At 37.5% G+C, this 18402-nt stretch overlaps 1 protein-coding gene across 1 annotated transcript in view; it reads right to left on the bottom strand.

Moving 5' to 3' along the window:
- LOC150106310 (cancer-related nucleoside-triphosphatase) overlaps positions 1-18402 on the bottom strand; it is a 74032-nt gene that overhangs the window by 39534 nt on the left and 16096 nt on the right. The window contains exon 2 of the mRNA XM_090392345.1: positions 9662-9824. Within this exon, the coding sequence (XP_090248471.1) occupies positions 9662-9824 (163 nt within the window). The remainder of the gene's footprint in view (positions 1-9661; positions 9825-18402) is intronic.

The following is an 18402-nucleotide window of genomic DNA, read 5'->3' as shown; positions in this document are numbered from 1 at the left end:
ATGGGATGAGCTGACTGTCACAGAATCAAATTCCGCTAAGGAAGAGAATGTGGGTTAGTCTGCTTGCGTGATTTTTCCATTGTGATATCCATGATGTAGTGCATGGTTGCCCATGCAAAAAAGGTGGACATCAAAGGGAAATGATCAGTCCTGAATTATCACTTTCTCCACTTAAACAGTGGGAAGGTGGGGGGGGGGAACAGTTAAGTCAATGACAGCAAATGGTCAGGTGGGTGTTTATCCCTGTGTTCAAGAGAGACTACTGCTGTCAAACATGCACTTTAGAACTCTTCCTATGATGTTAGCCCCAGCACAACCTCATAGCATTGTACTCGAGTGTGTCCATTTAAATCTCCCATTAAAAGTAAAAGGAATGATAATTGCAGTATGATGTCATCAAGGTCATCCTGAGAGAGAGATATCTGCAGCAGGAGGTAAGTGGATGCAGCATACTATTACAACTGCGTCAGATGGCAACTACCTCTATATTTGTATTGTGAGATTTGCTGGTAAGCGGTATGCTTGTCCACAAGGATAATGACTTTTGTGTGTCATTATTAGGCTTCAGGTATGTTTCCTGCAACCAAAAGCATGTTGATTTATACTTCTGCAAGAGAGCCTGGATGTCATCCACAACAATATCACTGTAGAAATATTTTTTTATTATTTATTTATTTTTGGTCATGTTATCTGGCTTCTGATGTTATGAGGTTTTGGTTTTGGACAGCCAGTGTCTATCATTTCTTCTTCAGAAAAAATATCCAAGATGTCATCAAATTGGACTCTCTCTCTCTCTCTAGGGCAACAATACATATATTGTTTTATCTTCTTGTTGGGTGAACTAAGATATACATCCTAGTTATTAATGGTTCTGGAGATCTTTGATTCTTTGTGGTGCACATTCCATTATTTTTTTCACTAGCAAATTATCATGTAGTGTGGTCATTTTTGGCATGTTATTAGGAGTGAGCCCATACTGATTTTTCTCTTTGAGACAGCAAGCAAATCATACCATTCAGGGATGTTGTGATTGTGAGAAAGTGAAGCAGACACTCATATGCATTCAGGTTCACACTGATAATTTCTTTAGTTGCCTTCTCAGTGTCAGAGGGTTTCAAATGTTGCTACTTTTGTGGTGTGCCTCTTTGCCATCTGATATCAGATGCTGTTCTCATTTTTTATCTTTGGAATTTGCTTTTTATCCTTCCACCTTTGGCACGCTTGGGAGTATGCTGTATGATCTCCCTAGCTATTAAGGCATTTTGCTCTTACCGAATTTGTTCTCATGATCTTTACTGCCACATTAGGCACAAATAGCATAGAGCCATGACAGTTTACAAATGACCATACTTCTGACATTTAAAGCAGGACACTTCAACCACAAAACTTCAAACTTTTTTTTTTTAAAAGAAAAGTTTGAAGTTTTGTGGGGGGGACCATGATGGGTATTTCCCCAATGGATGCTATACAAAGTTTTTCAGACTTTGTATCTAGGTGTTGCTGCTTGAATGTCTCCTGAATGGAGTTTCTTGACTGATTTTGAAGATCCTGCTAACTCCTTCAAATCCTTCTGCATGAAGAAGGGTGACATTTTTCAACTGAACATTCCCCTGTTGAATGTAACATCAAGAAAGATGGTGCATTTGTTGCTGTCTCTGATGGTTTCTGTTTTCTTATTTTGATTTTCTGTTCATCTACCAATAGTTTCTGAATGTGGTCGGGGTATGTTGAGAGACCTAATAATCAGAAGGATGAAAAATTATCCATTCATAGGAGGAAGTTGGTATATCTTAACATGATTTTGTTTACAGAACATTTTGCTAGCTTAGGCAATTGAAAATGAAATGAAAGATGGATAAAAATATTGTTATTTTGATAAAATACATGTTAAAATGATATTTTACTGTAAGAAGAAGAATATAGCCATAGTGTTTGTAATTTCTCTATTAGTGACTGACAGGGAAAATAGTTTTTCACAGCTAGGCTACTTGTATATCATGGCAGTTCACTTTACATCTAATTTCTCTCCTAGTATCCATGATGCACAGTACACTCGCTTCTCAGACATATGTAATGTCATGCAATATAGGAAGTCAAACCCATTGCAGGTAGTGACCCTAATGAGAAGTTGCATGCTATGCAACTTCCATGATAGAGCTTTCATATACAGCCTACCATCCAGAAGTAAATGAAGCATCAACAGAAAGTGAAATAATATTTATGGCTATGAGTGATTACCTGTGCATGTGCTTTCATATCTTTAATATAATATAATAAATTTAGTTTAATCCTTTATCCAAGTGAGAGCAAACAAAGTTTGCACCTGAAAATATCTTCAGGACTGAATATGGTGTTGTACTAGCTTACCTGGGTAAGTAGTACAACACCAGGCAACTCATAGCAAGCTACCAACACTCCTATCCCAGTATCTCCCATAATGCAAAACACATCTCCTTGTGGATATGTATAATGTTATGCATTAAGGGATTGGCCACTACCCAGACTAGTTTTGACCTTTACTGAGGTCTCTTCAGTGGGAGCCAGGCCCAGAGTTGGAGATACTAGGCAGAAGCAATAGCAAGATCTTCTTTACCTATAGGAGTTGCAAAATGGTTTGCCACCTTTTTTTTTTATTAAATTACTTTGGATTTAGAGAAAGATGTTGAAAGTTTATTTTTCACTTGGTTAGACTATAATATAATAAATTTAGTTTAATCCTTTATCCAAGTGAGACAAAAAACAAAGTTTGCACCTGAAAATATCTTCAGGACTGAATATGGCGTTGTACTATCTTACATGGGTAAGCAGTACAACACCAGAAAAAATTCCTTAATGCATAACATTAATGTATAATGTTATGCATTAAGGGATTGGCCATTACCTAGACTAGTTTCGACCTTTACTGAGGTCTCTTCAGTGGGAGCCAGGCCCAGAGTTGGAGATACCAGTTGTTTGCTCTCACTTGGATAAAGGATTAAACTAAATTTATTATATTATAGTCTAACCAACTGAAAAATAAACTTTCAACATCTTTCTCTAAATCCAGAGTAATTTAATAAAAAAAAGATGGCAAACCTTTTGGCAACTCCTATAGGTAAAGATGACCTTGCAATTGCTTCTGCCTGGTATCTCCAACTCTGGGCCTGGCTCCCACTGAAGAGACCTCAATAAAGGTCGAAACTAGTCTAGGTAGTGGCCAATTCCTTAATGCATATCATTATACATATTCGCAAGGAGATGTGTTTTGCATTATGGGAAATACTGGGATAGGAGTGTTGGTAGCTTGCTACGAGTTGCCTGGTGTTGTACTACTTACCCGGGTAAGATAGTACAACACCATATTCAGTCCTGAAGATATTTTTAGGCGCAAACTTTGTTTGCTCTCACTTGGATAAAGAATTAAAGTAAATTTATTATATTATAGTCTAACCAAGTGAAAAAAAAACTTTCAACATCTTTCTCTAAATCCAGAATAATTTAATAAAAAAAAGGTGGCAAACCTTTTGGCAACTCTTATAGGTAAAGATGACCTTACTATTGCTTCTGCCTGGTATCTCCAACTCTGGGCCTGGCTCCCACTGAAGAGACCTCAATAAAGGTCGAAATTAGTCTGGGTAGTGGCCAATCCCTTAATGCATTACATTATACATATCTGCAAAGAGATGTATTTTGCATTATGAGAGATACTGGGATAGGAGTGTTGGTAGCTTGCTACGAGTTGCCTGGTGTTGTACTACTTACTCGGGTAAGATAGTACAACACCATATTCAGTCCTGAAGATATTTTCAGGAGCAAACTTTGTTTGCTCTCACTTGGATAAAGGATTTAACTAAATTTATTATATTATAGTCTAACCAAGTGAAAAATAAACTTTCATATCTTTAATAATTTCACTTTATACCAATGTTTTTTAAACCATTTTCTTCCATAATATATTTTTGCAGGTCAAATCAAAATTATCAGTGGTCCACATCCAGCAAGCAACTGTGGATTTAGATATACAGGTATCCCTTGATTAACGTGATTAAATAATCCCTAGATATTACAGCATACATCAAAATCGCGTTAATCAAATATAATAATTAATGGTAAAAATCACAATATGTCCATAATTGATTACTGTATTAATAATTCATTCTATATGGTATACTCTTTTAGAAGAGATAAAAAATGAACGCAAAGTAAATGTTTAATAAATGCTTGTACCTTCATTAGTTACTGCAATTTTTTTTATCAAAAAAAGTTATCAAGAGTCGTTTGAACAGATTTAGTGTTTTTCCTATCAGCATAAATTCTACAATAACAAGCAAAATGGCTCTCTATACCTTGGAAGAAGCATTCTTTATTAGCATCTGGATCCATATCCATTACTTGCTGCTTAAGCGATTCTAAACTGCGAAATATTCTATCCAGTTCTTTGATTGTTATCTCCTTTGGAACCTCATCTTCACATTCAATTTGTTCGTTGTCTTCATATGCGTGTTGTTGTTCAATTTCAAGAAGATAGTTGTCACTGAAATCTTTTGAATTTGAATCCAATAATTCTTTAACATCTTCTGCATCAACACCATCAAAACCAAGGTCTTCACCGATTGCATTGATTTCTTCAACCACGTTGTTCACAGGATTTTGAAACCCACTTAAGTCATTAGTGCAGTCTGCTAAAAGGTTTTTCCAAACAGCTCTCATGCAGCTGGAAGGCACTTGCTCCCACGAATCATGAATGTTTTCAACTGTGTGTTTAATGTTAAAATTTTTCTAAAATTCTTGGAGCATAATCGCATTTTCTCCCGTTGTTTGTACTGCCTTTGAGAATGTCTTTTTAAGAAAATAGGCTTTGAAAGTTGCATGACACCCATGTCCAAGGGTTGTAGCAATGATATAAAATTTGGTGGAAAAAATAAAACTTTCACATTCTCACACAGATCATTAAGAGAATTTGGATGACCAGGTGCGTTATCTAAAAGCAAAAGAGCTCCGAAAGCTAAGTTATTTCACTTGCAATAAGCTTCAACTGCCGGACAAAAATAAGAGTTCTTATTTTTCTTCGAATAGGTTTCCTTCTGATTCGCCCACCAAATTACAGGTAAAGAGTTCTTGTTACATCCTTTTAAAGTCCTTGGGTTTTCGTGAGTTGAAAGTCATGAGCATGAAGTCATTATGCTCATGACTTTCTTTCTCTCGGTCAGGAAACACTCCTCGAGTCTTGAATATTTTTGCATGGTAAATTTAAAGGCGAGTTAATTAAAACTCTTGCCGCATATATAAAGGAATTGTCGCAATTAATTTCGTTGTGTTAATCAAATCTTGTGTTAAGCAAGGGAAACCTGTATTTACATTACAAAATACTCATAAACTGCTATATATATATATATATATATATATATATATATTTATTGCATGTGTTATTCAGGCAGCATATTGTATTGCACAGGATGAAAATTCTATGGGAAAACAATCAGTAAAAAAAGGTGACATGCTTAGTAACAAAGGAGAAAATACAGTATGAGTAGAGCTTAGCAAATTAGGACAAGAAAAATTCCAATATTTATTGCTATGAATTTTTTTTATTTATGGCTTTTTGTACAGAGGATTATGGCAACGATGAACAAATAAAAATGTTAGCTTTACTGTACAAAACCTTGACTATTGTATGCAGATTTGATCACCCAATTTTTTTGGGGGGGGGGGGGGGGGGGATGAAGATATATTATGGAAAAAGTCCAGAGAAGAAAAACTAAGGTAATATCACTAGAAATTCTGGGTAACAAGACAGACTGAAGGAATGCCATCTATAGTCTGGTAGATAATGGGAATGATTATGATTTAGACATAAGATGATGATAGCAGGTCTGTGGAATGAACCTTATGAGAATAGGTTGAAGATTTGTGGGTTGCAGAAATTGGACGATAGGCGAAGGAGGGGTGATATGATTGAGACATTCAAATTACTGAAGGGTTTTTATAAGATTGATCCAGAAGATATTTTTGAAATTATGACTGGTGGTGGGAGGACTAGGGGCCATGCATGGAAGCTGGGCAAGAGCATGGTTGACAAGGGTGTTAGAGCTAGGTTCTTTACTTGGAGAGTGGTAAATGAGTGGAATAAGCTTCCAGAGTCTGTTGTGGGTGCTACGACTGTGAATGAGTTCAAGGCAAGGTATGATAGATACTGTGTGAATGTTGAATAGTTGTTCTTGACATGATGTTAGGGCCTCCCTCGATGAGTCTGTCGACTCCTTGGAGTTTCCCGGAACAATAATAATAATAATGATGATGGTGAGGGTTTTGCTAAATCAACAATGAAAAGCTTTCCTAATTGAAAGAGAAAACATTCCTGTAAGCTATAATGAGGAGTGAGGACTAGCAATTTTTGCTTGGAGAGTAGGTGAATGAGCTTTGAGCATTTGTGTTTGATAGTACAAACCATGATGATTCTTGACTCTATGAAGTTCTGATAATATAGTATAACAAATAAATTAATAAGTTAAATGAAGCAACATATTGAGGTGGCAAAGCAACCACATACAGTGAGAGTAGAATGATAACCTAATACAACTTTGCTACAATTCTTAGAGTGATGAAATTAATTTCTCAACTCTGTCCCTCCCCCCCCCTTCCTCAGAGAAAACCTCTATGAAGACCAGGCATCTAATATTGCAGGGTTTAATAACATGGCAGTTATGTTACTGCAACTCTATAATAATTGCAGAGTAACTTGTTAACAATAAAGACCGTCTCATTTAACAAACTATGAAATCTGAAAGTTAATTTTAAATAACTGGGTCCCGACATTTGGCTTATTCTCTGTTTCCTTTGCTACGATGTAGCAGCAAAATTATCCTCTTTTGATAGGTAAACTAATCTACAAAATAAAAGTACTTACAAATAAGAGAATTGTAAGTCTTAGCAGTAATAGGATTCACCTAATAATAAAGACTGTTTATGATGTTCACATGATTTTGTATCAGTGGAAACAAACCAATCCATAATATTAAAGTAAACTTGCCAAGAAATTATAATTCTTGTTTAATTCTTTATCCAAGTATAAACACACACAGTTTGCACATGAAGTATCCTCATGACTAGACTCCTTATATATAGAAGCTGATGACTTAAACTGCTTTAGTACCCCATCCTTTTGGATATATAATACTATGCATTGTGGGAAGGGGTCACTTTCTAGACTAATTTTGATATTTACTGATATCTCATCAGTGGAAGTCAGATCCAACATTGACTTAATGCAGAAGTCATATATTTCACATGTACAAGTTCACTTTGTTATTAAAATTATCTGGAGATAATTAAACGTCCAGATAATTTCAACACTCATCTCTGATCTAGAGATTAGAGATGGACGTTGAAAGTTTTTTCACATGGTCACAGATTACGAGGAGTGACAATTTAATTTCCAGAATGCACCTGTAAAAAACCTATGTTTTGGAACTATACATTAGTGGCTACTGTCGCCTTCAAAGTAGTCCCCTTGTGCATTTATACACTGATTTAGATGATGTTCCTATTTTTGGAAACAGGCCTGAAACTCTTTTTCTGGAATACTTGAGTTCCTTTATCACATTATGATGGATATCAGCGATGTCAGAAAATCTTCATCCTTTTATGACAGTCTTGAATTTTGGAAACAGCCAGAAATCACAGGGAGCTAAGTCGCGTGAAAAAGCAGGATGACCTAATTCAGTAATCGATTTTTTGGCCAGAAACTCTCTTACAATGAGTGACATGGCTTGCCGCATTGTCATGATGGATGATCCACTCGTCAGGCCACAATTCAGGTCTTTTTCTCCTTTCTTGATTCATTTGCAATTCATCAGCCATTGTCTGTCAGACCGTACCAAATCTCGCACTCCGTTCACATTCGTCCATCATTTTTGTTTTTGGCTGCCACTTCTGGGGGTCGTCGTTCACATCTTCTCATCCAGCTTCGAGTCTCTTATGCCACCCAAGACACTTAACTTTTTCAGAGCAGCTACACCATATGCCACTTTCAACAGCTCCAACGTTTCAGTAGTAGTTTTGCTAATTTTTACACAAAATTTGATGTTGACACGCTGCTCCAAATTTCGATCACACATTTTCATGGCAAACACCCAGATCTCTATTGTTTTTGCAATAGTCAACTAGCAAATAGATCTACCGGCTTGAGGTTTATGCACACATTAGTTAAAAGAAGTACAAACGTGATTACTCATGACTCCAACCAAATCACCACACAGCAACACTACATGGCCGTTCCGGGAATTAAATTGTCACACCTCATAAATTAAACTTGCCAAGAAATTATACTCTTGTTTAATCCTTTATCCGAGTGTAAGTTTGAATGTGAAGTATATTCACAAATAGATTACTTGTATTTATAGACTGATAGCTAAGCAAGAATATAATTTCTTTGCACCTAAGTCAAAGAACTTTCTACATCTATCTCTAATCCATGAGAATTTTAATAATAGAGTAATACCTTTTCACTACTTGTATATGGGAAATATATGACTTCTGTATTAATTCAACCTTATTATCTCTTCTGGGTCTGGCTCCCACTAATATGGCTTTCCACGGAGCAGGTTCCACTGAAGTGGTCTTGATCACTGCATTGCGATCAGAAGCCTGCCTCTGGTATGATCTCTACTGATGTGGCCTTTATTGGGCTCTTCACTGGATACTTTGCCCTGGAAAATGAGGGGCTTGTGGAGATTATGCTTGGCTTATTAGTCGGTTTTTGCCTGTCACTGGGCAGAGCTGGGACTTCTGCAGGTTTTATCAGGCAGAACCACAGCTAATGGAGCATAATGAGTTATAAGATCTTTCGGGTCACTCAGTGAAGTTAGGGTCTCAACTGAAGTGACCTTTATCAGGGCCCTTCAGTGGGTGCCTTGCCCTGGAAGATGAGATGGCTGGTGGAGGTTGATGCTTGCTTTAATGATGTGTTTTTGCCTGCGACTGGGTAGAGCTGGGGCTTCTATAGGTTTTGTCTGGCAGAACCACAACTGAGATTAATGGAGCATAATGAGTTATAAGATCTTTCTGGTCACTGAGTGAGGTTAGAGTGATCCGAAGGATTGCTTAGTTTTTGGAGAAGACCCTTTACTTATACAAAGGCCAAAATTAGTCTGAATAGTGATCCTTCCCATAATATATACACAGCATTATACACATCTGAAAGGATGTGTGCTTTGCATTACTGGATATTAAGGAAAATGATGTAAAGTCATTTGCCTCTACATACTAGTCTAGTCTTGAAGATACTTCACACACATACTTTTTGCTTACGTTTGGATAAAGAATTAAACAAGAATATAATTTCTTGGCAAGTTTAATTTAATTTGTGACCAAGTGAAAAAACTTTCTACAACTCATCATATATTTCAGTAGTAATGTAACTATTAAACTCATGTTGGGTATTGTTGTAAACTGTGTAATGATCACATAACTCCTTCAATTCATTCAGAATTGGCCTTAATTCTTCAAGCTGATAAAAAAAACTTCTCTCAGATGATCTGAATTATACCCTAAAATTAATGTTAATCAGTTTCATTCTGTAATGTAAACTAAAAAAATTAAATTCATTTAAAAACATTAAGATATATATATATTTTTAATGTTACAACTGAAAATTAGTTCTTAAACAAAAAACAACATTCACCTTTTTCTAGAAAGAATTCCCCTGTTTCCATTTAAGGTTACCACATCAAATCCAACCCTCTGGTTATTCTTTCTAACTTCTTCAGTATAAAAACCAGAGACTTCACAACCACGAGCTTTCAAATGTTCACATATTCGATGTACTAGAGTAGTTTTCCCAATACCTGAATGTAATATTGGATATATACAGTATAAAAAATTTTAATTAGCAATATACTTAATTTTAATTACTTCTATGTGTACTCTTCTAAGGATTCCAAGAATTCATTGAGGGAAGCTCTTAAAATTATAACACCAAAATGTCTATCATATTTCTCTGAGTACATTTACTGATGCCATTTGCAACTCTCACTAGCAAACAAATCTGCTTGCTCACTAAATACCATATGAAAAACTATCCCTCAATGTACATGCTGACAGCCCATTCACTCAGCTACCAGAAATTACCCTTACTCTGTCTCAACTAGTGTAGTTTTAAAGTATAAAGAGAGTATTTTTCATAAATATTCTCTTTACACTTTAAACTACACTTTCATTTGTATGTTTCTATCACACTTCCTATCTATTTATCACACTCCAAAGTTCATTCCTGTGGTCTGTTCTCAGCAACATTTTCTTATGCCAGATATTATTTTAGTTACTATCTCTGCTGCTTTCTCATTCCTGAACCTCAGGCAACCATACCCGAGTATAACAGTCTAGGTATGATCATATCAAAGCCTCACAGAGGGAAAGACTAATTCCTCTATTCTTGCATGTTATCACAATAGTTATTTGTTGTGATGACTTGAACACTTTGCAATGTCTTCTGAACTCCAACTCCCTGTCCACCATCATTCCTATGTCTCTAACCTCATTTAGCTAATGCAGTGAATTTCCCTCAATACAATAGTCTTCATTCTATTCAGTCCACAATGCATAACTTTGCAATACTGAACAAACATTCTTTACTGATGAGCCACAGAATCAGTCTGTTCAAATAATCCCTGAGATTTCAGATCAGAAACATTCCTTTTCACTTTTTCCTAATATCCTTTCCTTCTCAGAAAACTAATGGAACATTATCAATATTCTTTCCAATATTACTGATAAAAAAGATGAATAGCAGTGGCCCAAAGGGATAACCTGTAATATGCCATTGGTCACTTTCATTCTCTTCGACTTATTCCTTTCACATATTGTTTTGTTACCATCAGCCAGCCACTCTCCTAAGCCTATTTCACTTTCCCTCCATTTCGGCTTGTATAACAATCCTTGGTATTCCATCAAATGGCTATATTGTGGTACATCTATTTCCACTGTCCAACTCAATTGCACTTTACTGTAAAATGCAAGAAGACTGATAAAGAGATCAATCATTAGCTAAATCATGATAAATGAAATATGTGGTCTGAAATATGCAGATGGATATACATCTGAGAACAGAGGAGAGCTGTATGTAAGAGACAGATTACATTTGAATACAGAAGGATGCAGGCATTTGGAGAGACTATTGTTCTCCGTGTAAGTATGTTAGGGCAGTGAAACTAGAATTGCAAGGATAGAACATAGCAGGGATAGCCTCGTAAGGATAGTGGCTTGAGAAATGAGAGGGTGTATACTGTATTGTAGAGCCAGGTGGAGTATGCTGAAAATAATAATAACTATAAGATTGCTGGCAATGCACTGGCTTTTCTGTATACAAATGCTACATGCATTACAAATAAAGGGAACGAGTTTGTGGCCATGATTGACTCAGTCTCTCCACAAACTGTTGGTATCAGTGAAACTTAGTTAACTGAGGAGGAGGATGTTCTAACAGGGATAGAAATCAAAGGGTATAGCATATTTCAGCAGGATAGGGAAGGTAAATGTGTGGTAGTGAGATAAACTGTGCTCTTTCTCTCTCTCTCAGAGTGGAGAATCACAGAGGAAATAATACTAATGGCTCTGAAAGTATAGTAATCAGACCACACTTCGACTATTGTCTCAAATTTGGTCTCCAGGATTTGAAGGGATAAATTAACTGTGGAAAGGGTACAGAGGCAGATAACAAAGATGGTTTCAGGACTGTACAATATTAGTTATGAGGATTGGCTAAGGGAATGTGGACGTAGAGTTTGGTAGATAGAAGAAGGAGGGGGATATATGACTGAGTCTTTTAAACTGTTGAGAGGTAGTTACAGGGTTGATACTGAGGAGTTCTTTCGCTTGGTGGAACAGCGGGAAGGAGCGATGACAAGGGGTCACCTCTAGAAGTTATGAAAGGAAGTTGGGAGCAAAAGGGTGAGGAGTGGTTTCTTTGCATGGAAGGTGGTTGAACAGTGGAATGCACTGCCTGATGGAGGTGTGAGAGCAAGAACGGTCGATGAGTTCAAGGAGTGGTATGACAGACTGTGTTTCCTAGAAAGGACCTCCCATGATGAGTCTTTTGACTCTGTGGAGGCCTGAATAATAATAATAAAAGGCAAAGTGATCATTATGGGAGAAGGGGGGGGATTTCAACAATAGCAATATAAACAAGACAGAGGAAAGCAACATGAACTACTAAGGAAACTGAATTTTGGGATTTCTTGAGGGAAAACAATCTCAGGCAGCATGTGGTGATGGAGGGAACACAAGGATCAAGAAATTTGGATTTATTATTATTATTAAACAAGACCTCATGGAGTCAAAGACTCATCTAGGGGGTCCTTTTATCTTACATACATCTCATTATACCATGTCTTAAACACATTCAAACTCCTTGCAGACACCACACTCTCAGGCAAGGCATTCCAATCACTCACAACTCTGCACGAAAAAAACCTGCCTCTCACTCCCCTACTCAACACCCTCTTTATACAGTTTCCAGGGATGACCTCTGGTTCTCCCCTGATCTCCCACTATTCTCTGTAGAACTTCTCCACCATTGATCCTATAACAACCCCTTACCAACTTGTAGGTTTCTATCATATCTCCCCTCTTCCTTCTCTCCACTAGACTCTGCAAATTACATCTTTTCAATCTTTCCTCATACTCGACATTCCAGATGTCAGAAACTACCTTAGTGAGTTGCCTTTGGACCCTTTCCAACATCAATTCATCATTCTGAAAACCAGGTGACCAAACTGGGCACAATAGTCCATGTGTGGCCTAATCAAAGCCTTATACAATGGAACAAGAATCTCCCTACTTCTACACGTCAGTGTCCTCCGCATCATTCCCAGAAGTCTTTGTGTTGTCTTCACAATTTTGGCGATGTGTCCCCTAAATTTTAGATCCTTATCCACTATCACCCCCAGATCTCTTATTTCCTCTACTTCCAACAATATATTCTCACCAAGCATAAATTCTGCATCCCATCTTTGTTTTCCAAATTTTAAAACCTTACATTTTGCAACATTGAACTCACATCCCCATTTGCTTGCCGAATCACTCAATTTATTCAAGTCTTCTTGCAACGCCACAACATCTTTACTACTCTTTATGGTTCGTCCCAACTTTGTATCATCTGCAAACAACTGAATATCTCCATCCAAATCTTTGCCAATATCATTAATATACAAGTTAAATAGTAATGGCACTAAAACAGACCCCTGAGGCACTCCACTCCTGGATATTGCACCCCCATACACAACTTGTTGATACCTATCAGATAGCCAGTCTCCAATCCAATGCACTAATCTAATATCCAACCCCATCTGCTCTAGTTTGACTGTCAACTTATCATGAGGTACTCTATCAAAAGCTTTTGCGAAATCCAAGTATATTACTGTGTATCCTTCTCCTCTGTCCAAGGAAGCAGTCACTTTATTGCAATAAGTAAGTAGTTTACTAAAACATGACCTCCCTTTAGCAAATCCATACTGTCCATCAAAGATTATACCATCGTTGTCAACCCAACTCTGGATCCTAGTTCTCACAAGCTTCTCCAACAACTTAACCACAACACCTGACACACAGATAGGCCTATAGTTTGATGCTCGAGTTCGATCACCTCCTTTATGAAGTGGCACAATCTTGCCCTCCTTCCACTCTTTAGGAACTTGACCAAGTGCAAGACCCGTATTAAAAAAATATGTCAAGGCAGGTGTCAACTCTCTGGCACATTCCTTCAGAATATGCGGTGATGTATTATCAAGTCCCACAGCCTTATTTACATCTAGTTTATATTATCCTTATCAACTCCCCAAACACCTCTTGCTCACTTACAGTCAGTCTCTCCTCCCCATCATCAACTGCTCTTAATCTCTCCATGACGTCACATTCACAAGATTGAAAGATCTTTATGAACTGCTCATTAAGTATCTCCACCACACATTCTGCAACAGCTGTCTTAATACCATTTCCTCCAATCAATGTCATCCTTCCATAATCAATCTTTCTTTTGCTGGCTATATATCGAAAGAACTCCCTAGGATTCTTTTTGGCTTCATTAGCTAACTGCTGTTCATATCTCTCTTTAGCTACTCTCACCAACCAAGTCACCCTCCTTGCCTGGTCTTTGTAGACCTCATGAAATTGGTTACTTCCACTTCTTTTATGCTGCCTCCACAATGCCCTTTTTCTCTGTATTGCATGCTTAATCTCTTTATTCATCCATCTCACACCTACCTTATTTAACCTTCTCACCCATGGTATACATTTAGACATTGCATCTACTAAATAGTTTTTGAAAATCCCCCAAGCTCCATTGATCTCTTTTCCAGCTAACTCCTCATTCCATGCTACACCTGCAAGCTGTCTCCTGAGCTCTTCATAATCACCCTCTTGTAGTTCCACATATACCCTTTTTTCACAGGGGTCCTTGCACTGCTGGCAACCACCCAGGTAATCACCTCATGGTCACTTTCACCAATTGGTGGATGATTTGACACCTCATTTATAATTACATTCTCCGATGAGATGACCAAATCCAAGACCCTTAATCCTCGTGTGCCCTCTGTTACATACTGTCTGAGGTAGTTATCCCTCAAAAACTCAAGAAACTCATTTTCTTTACTTCCAGTTGCTGTCTCTTCATTCCAGTCTATATTGCCATGATTAAAATCATCCATAATGATTACCCTTTTCTTATTTGCTTGGCTAATTTGACTATACATTTCACTGTCACCACCATCCACATTACCAGGTCTATAACAACATCCCACCAAGTATTTGATTCTATTCACCTCTATCTCACACCATACTGCCTCAAAACCACTGGCCCTATTTTCCTCTTGCATCTCTACCTTGTATGGACATAACTCTTTCTCTATCATCAATAGCACTCCCCCCCCCTTTTTACCCCTTCTATCCTCATGAAACACATCATACCTTTCCATCCCTATTCCTGTCAGGATGTTGTCCTCATCTAACCATGTCTCACTTATTCCGACAATCTCTGGGTGCATAGATGCAATTAGTGCAACCATTTCATCCACCTTGTTTCTTATACTTCTTGCATTGGTATACAAACACAACTCATTTCTGGATCTACAGCAAGTTCCACTGATACCACTCACTCGATGTGATCTCTCCATGCTGGACCGGGGCCATTTCCCTTTATGCTTCTTCATTTTTGAACCCTTTGCAATTCCATCTGTTTCCTCTTGATCCCTGGTCATCCCATTACTTTCCTGCCTACACATGCTCTCAACTCCTCTTGGAGCATCCACCTTTCTCATGCTGTGTACCCCTGTCCACCCTGAGCCTCCCCGTTTCCCTGCTCCTCTTGCACACCCATTTTCTCATTTTCTATACTCATACCACTCCCCCATTCATTTCCACTTCTTCAATCTCTCCTGTCTTACTCTCCTGCTCTTCCACATCACTCCCCTCTCAATCTGATTCATTCTCTCTATTCACTTCTCTACTTTCCAGCAGCAGTCTCTCCAAGCGACTTGCACCATAACCACTCAAATGCAGTCCATCGCTCCCATACAGCTCACTTCGTCCCTCAAACTCATTCCACACATTAACAAACTGTACCCCCATCTCCTCACACATTTCAGCCAGAATATCATTCATAATCCTTGCTCTCTGCCTCATTTCACCACAATCATACCTAGGCAACACACTGACTACCCTTCCTGTCACACTATTCTCTTTTATCTTTCCAAGCAGTCTCCTGACATTCATTTTGACATGCTCTTTGTTCTCTCTCAAATCATTTGTACCAATTAATACAATTAACTCTTTTGCTCGCTCCCGCCTCATATTCAATGCCTCAATCACTCTACTCATTTTATCGCCTGGAAAACATACCTTGTGCATTTTATCCTCTAGCACACCTTTAATAATGGAGTCCCCATACAACGACACTCGCTCATCTTTCGTTAACTCTTTCATGCCATCATGATTTATTTTAATAGTTTTGACCTGAATTCTCTTAATTTCATTCCGCATCCATTTCATTTCTTGCTTCATCCAATCCAATTCACCTTCCGAACCTTGCGACACATTCTCTCTATCATTAAATCTTTCTAACTTTCTAACTCTCGACCCCCTCTTCTCACTTTCCCTCTCATTCATCCTTCTTTGTTTCCGGACTTTCGGTCCAACATACGTCCAACTTTCACTATCATTCTTCTCACTTTCACTCTCATTTATCTTTCTTTGTTTCAGTACTTTCGTTCCAACATGCGTCCAACTTTCGCCATCATTCATTCTTTTTTCGCTATCATTTATTCTTTCGATTTTTTTTACTTGCGATTTCTGCATCACGCCATTTCTACTTTCATTCGTTCTCTCAATTTCATTTCTTTCCGCCTCACTTTCGTCCCTTTTAACATCTGTTATGGTTGTCAAATCGCTCTTTTTCTTTTTTCCTGATTTTTTAACATTTTTTCGCCTCTCTTTCTCACCATCCTTTTCTTTCAAACGTGCACTCGCGACACAATCGGTACTAGCACTTTCTGTCATCAATTTCATATTCGCATTCATCAGTTCGTCGTTCAGGTCACACTTCGCACATACCCTTCTTCCATCCGCACTAAACATCCACAAATCATTTATGTAATCGAAGGAATACATATAACAGACCTCACACTTAACGAAACGACTGAAATCTAAATTAAAATCATGGAATGACAATGCCGCCGCCATTTTTTTTTCTCTGCAGGTTACTAGGTCTAATAATAACGATTTCGTAATTTAGTTTAGGCAAGAAAAAACTCCACACTAATAATATCGGTAGCATACAACGTACAAAATTTGGTCATAGCATTCATTAGATGTCATATATAACTGCAATTGATGAAGTTTTGACTTAGAGTATGAATAGGCATGTAAAAATATTAAGGAAGAAGGAATTTATGTGGAATTATAAGGTACGTAACTATCACAGACTTAGAAACCAGATTGCAACAGTACAATAGATAAAGAAATTTGAAGGAAGGGAGGTCAGTAGTGCATGGGGGATATTTAAGAAAAAATTGACAATCATCCATTTTGGAGTAAAAGATGACTAGAGAAATTAAACAGAAATTGCAGGATGAAAAAGATTATGGAAGACACATAAAGAGAGAGGTGAAGAGCAGTTACACGAGGAACACAAGGCTAGGAAAGTGACTAATATAGTATGGAGGAAAAAAAATAGAATATGAGGGAAGATCAGTGCTGCAATCCAAGAAAAATCCCAAGGAGCTCTTACAACTGTGGCAAGTAGGAAGAAAAATTATTGTGGATAGATTACCCTTGCTGGATGGAGATGGGACTTGAGTGACAAATGCAGATGATGTAGTTGAGATATTTAATTATTACTTTATTGGAGTGTTCCATACTTGTACACAGCAAGCTTTATTCCTGGAAGGATGAAGCGTGAAATGTTAGAAGTGAATAAAGAGGATGTATTCCAAATATTGAAGGGGGATGGATCTAGATGGAATTTTGCAATGTGTTTTAAGGAAATATGCTGTGGAATGAACTGCCATGAACCTGGCTGTTTAATAATTCTTGCAACAGATCAAGAATAACAAAAGGCCCTGTGTGGATTTCTTCTATAGTTAAGATTTTGAAGAAATTAGTAAGAACTCATATACAGAATTGGGCAGATAAGGATAATATTATTTACGCAGACCAGCATGGATTTTTTGAAGGGTGCTCTTGTTTTAGAAATCTGGTTGCAACTTTTACAACAGTGACAAGAGCAGTGGATGAGGATAAGGCATACATTGTCATTTTTTTGAATTTTGCAAAGACATTTGACAGGGTACCACATAACATTCTGATTTTTAAGTGGCAACATATGAGCTTGGATATCAGGTTAGTCAAATGGATTGGTAACTGGCTTTCTCATAGATAGAGTTATATATGAGTGAGGAGCAGTATCAGGGAGTAGGAAGGTTACAAGTGGAGTTCCACAGGATTCAGTCCTGAGACCATTACTGTTCAATCTTTATGTCAAGATTGTCATGGAACTACAGGGAGATGTTCAGTTGTTTGCAGAATGATGTGAAACTTGGGAGGGTTATTAATAATAGTGAGGATGTTCTGGCTATTCAAGAGGATTTCAATAAGCTGGAAAGGTGGGTAAATAAATGTAGATATCAGTACAATGTAACCAAATATAAGCTTTTCAAATTTGGGATCCACAGATGGGATGTATTATATTCACAATGGAGTAACACTAGAAGTGGAGGAAGCAAGGAATCGTGGGATGACTGTAGGCAGAAATTTGAAGTTCAGAGGATATATTGCAAAGCTTATAAAGCCATCTCAGAGAATTGCTGCAATGCTGAGGAGGATACTGGCCATGAGAGAGAAAGGGTTGTGGCTCCATTGTATAAAGCTTTGATCAAA

The sequence above is a fragment of the Typopeltis vanoorti genome, chromosome 5 (genome assembly GCF_054136105.1).
Source record: "Typopeltis vanoorti isolate ZY-2024b chromosome 5, IOZ_Tvanoo_1.0, whole genome shotgun sequence".
In the NCBI taxonomy this organism is placed as follows: Eukaryota; Metazoa; Arthropoda; class Arachnida; order Uropygi; family Thelyphonidae; genus Typopeltis; species Typopeltis vanoorti.
This window is presented reverse-complemented; position numbering and strand designations above follow the sequence as displayed.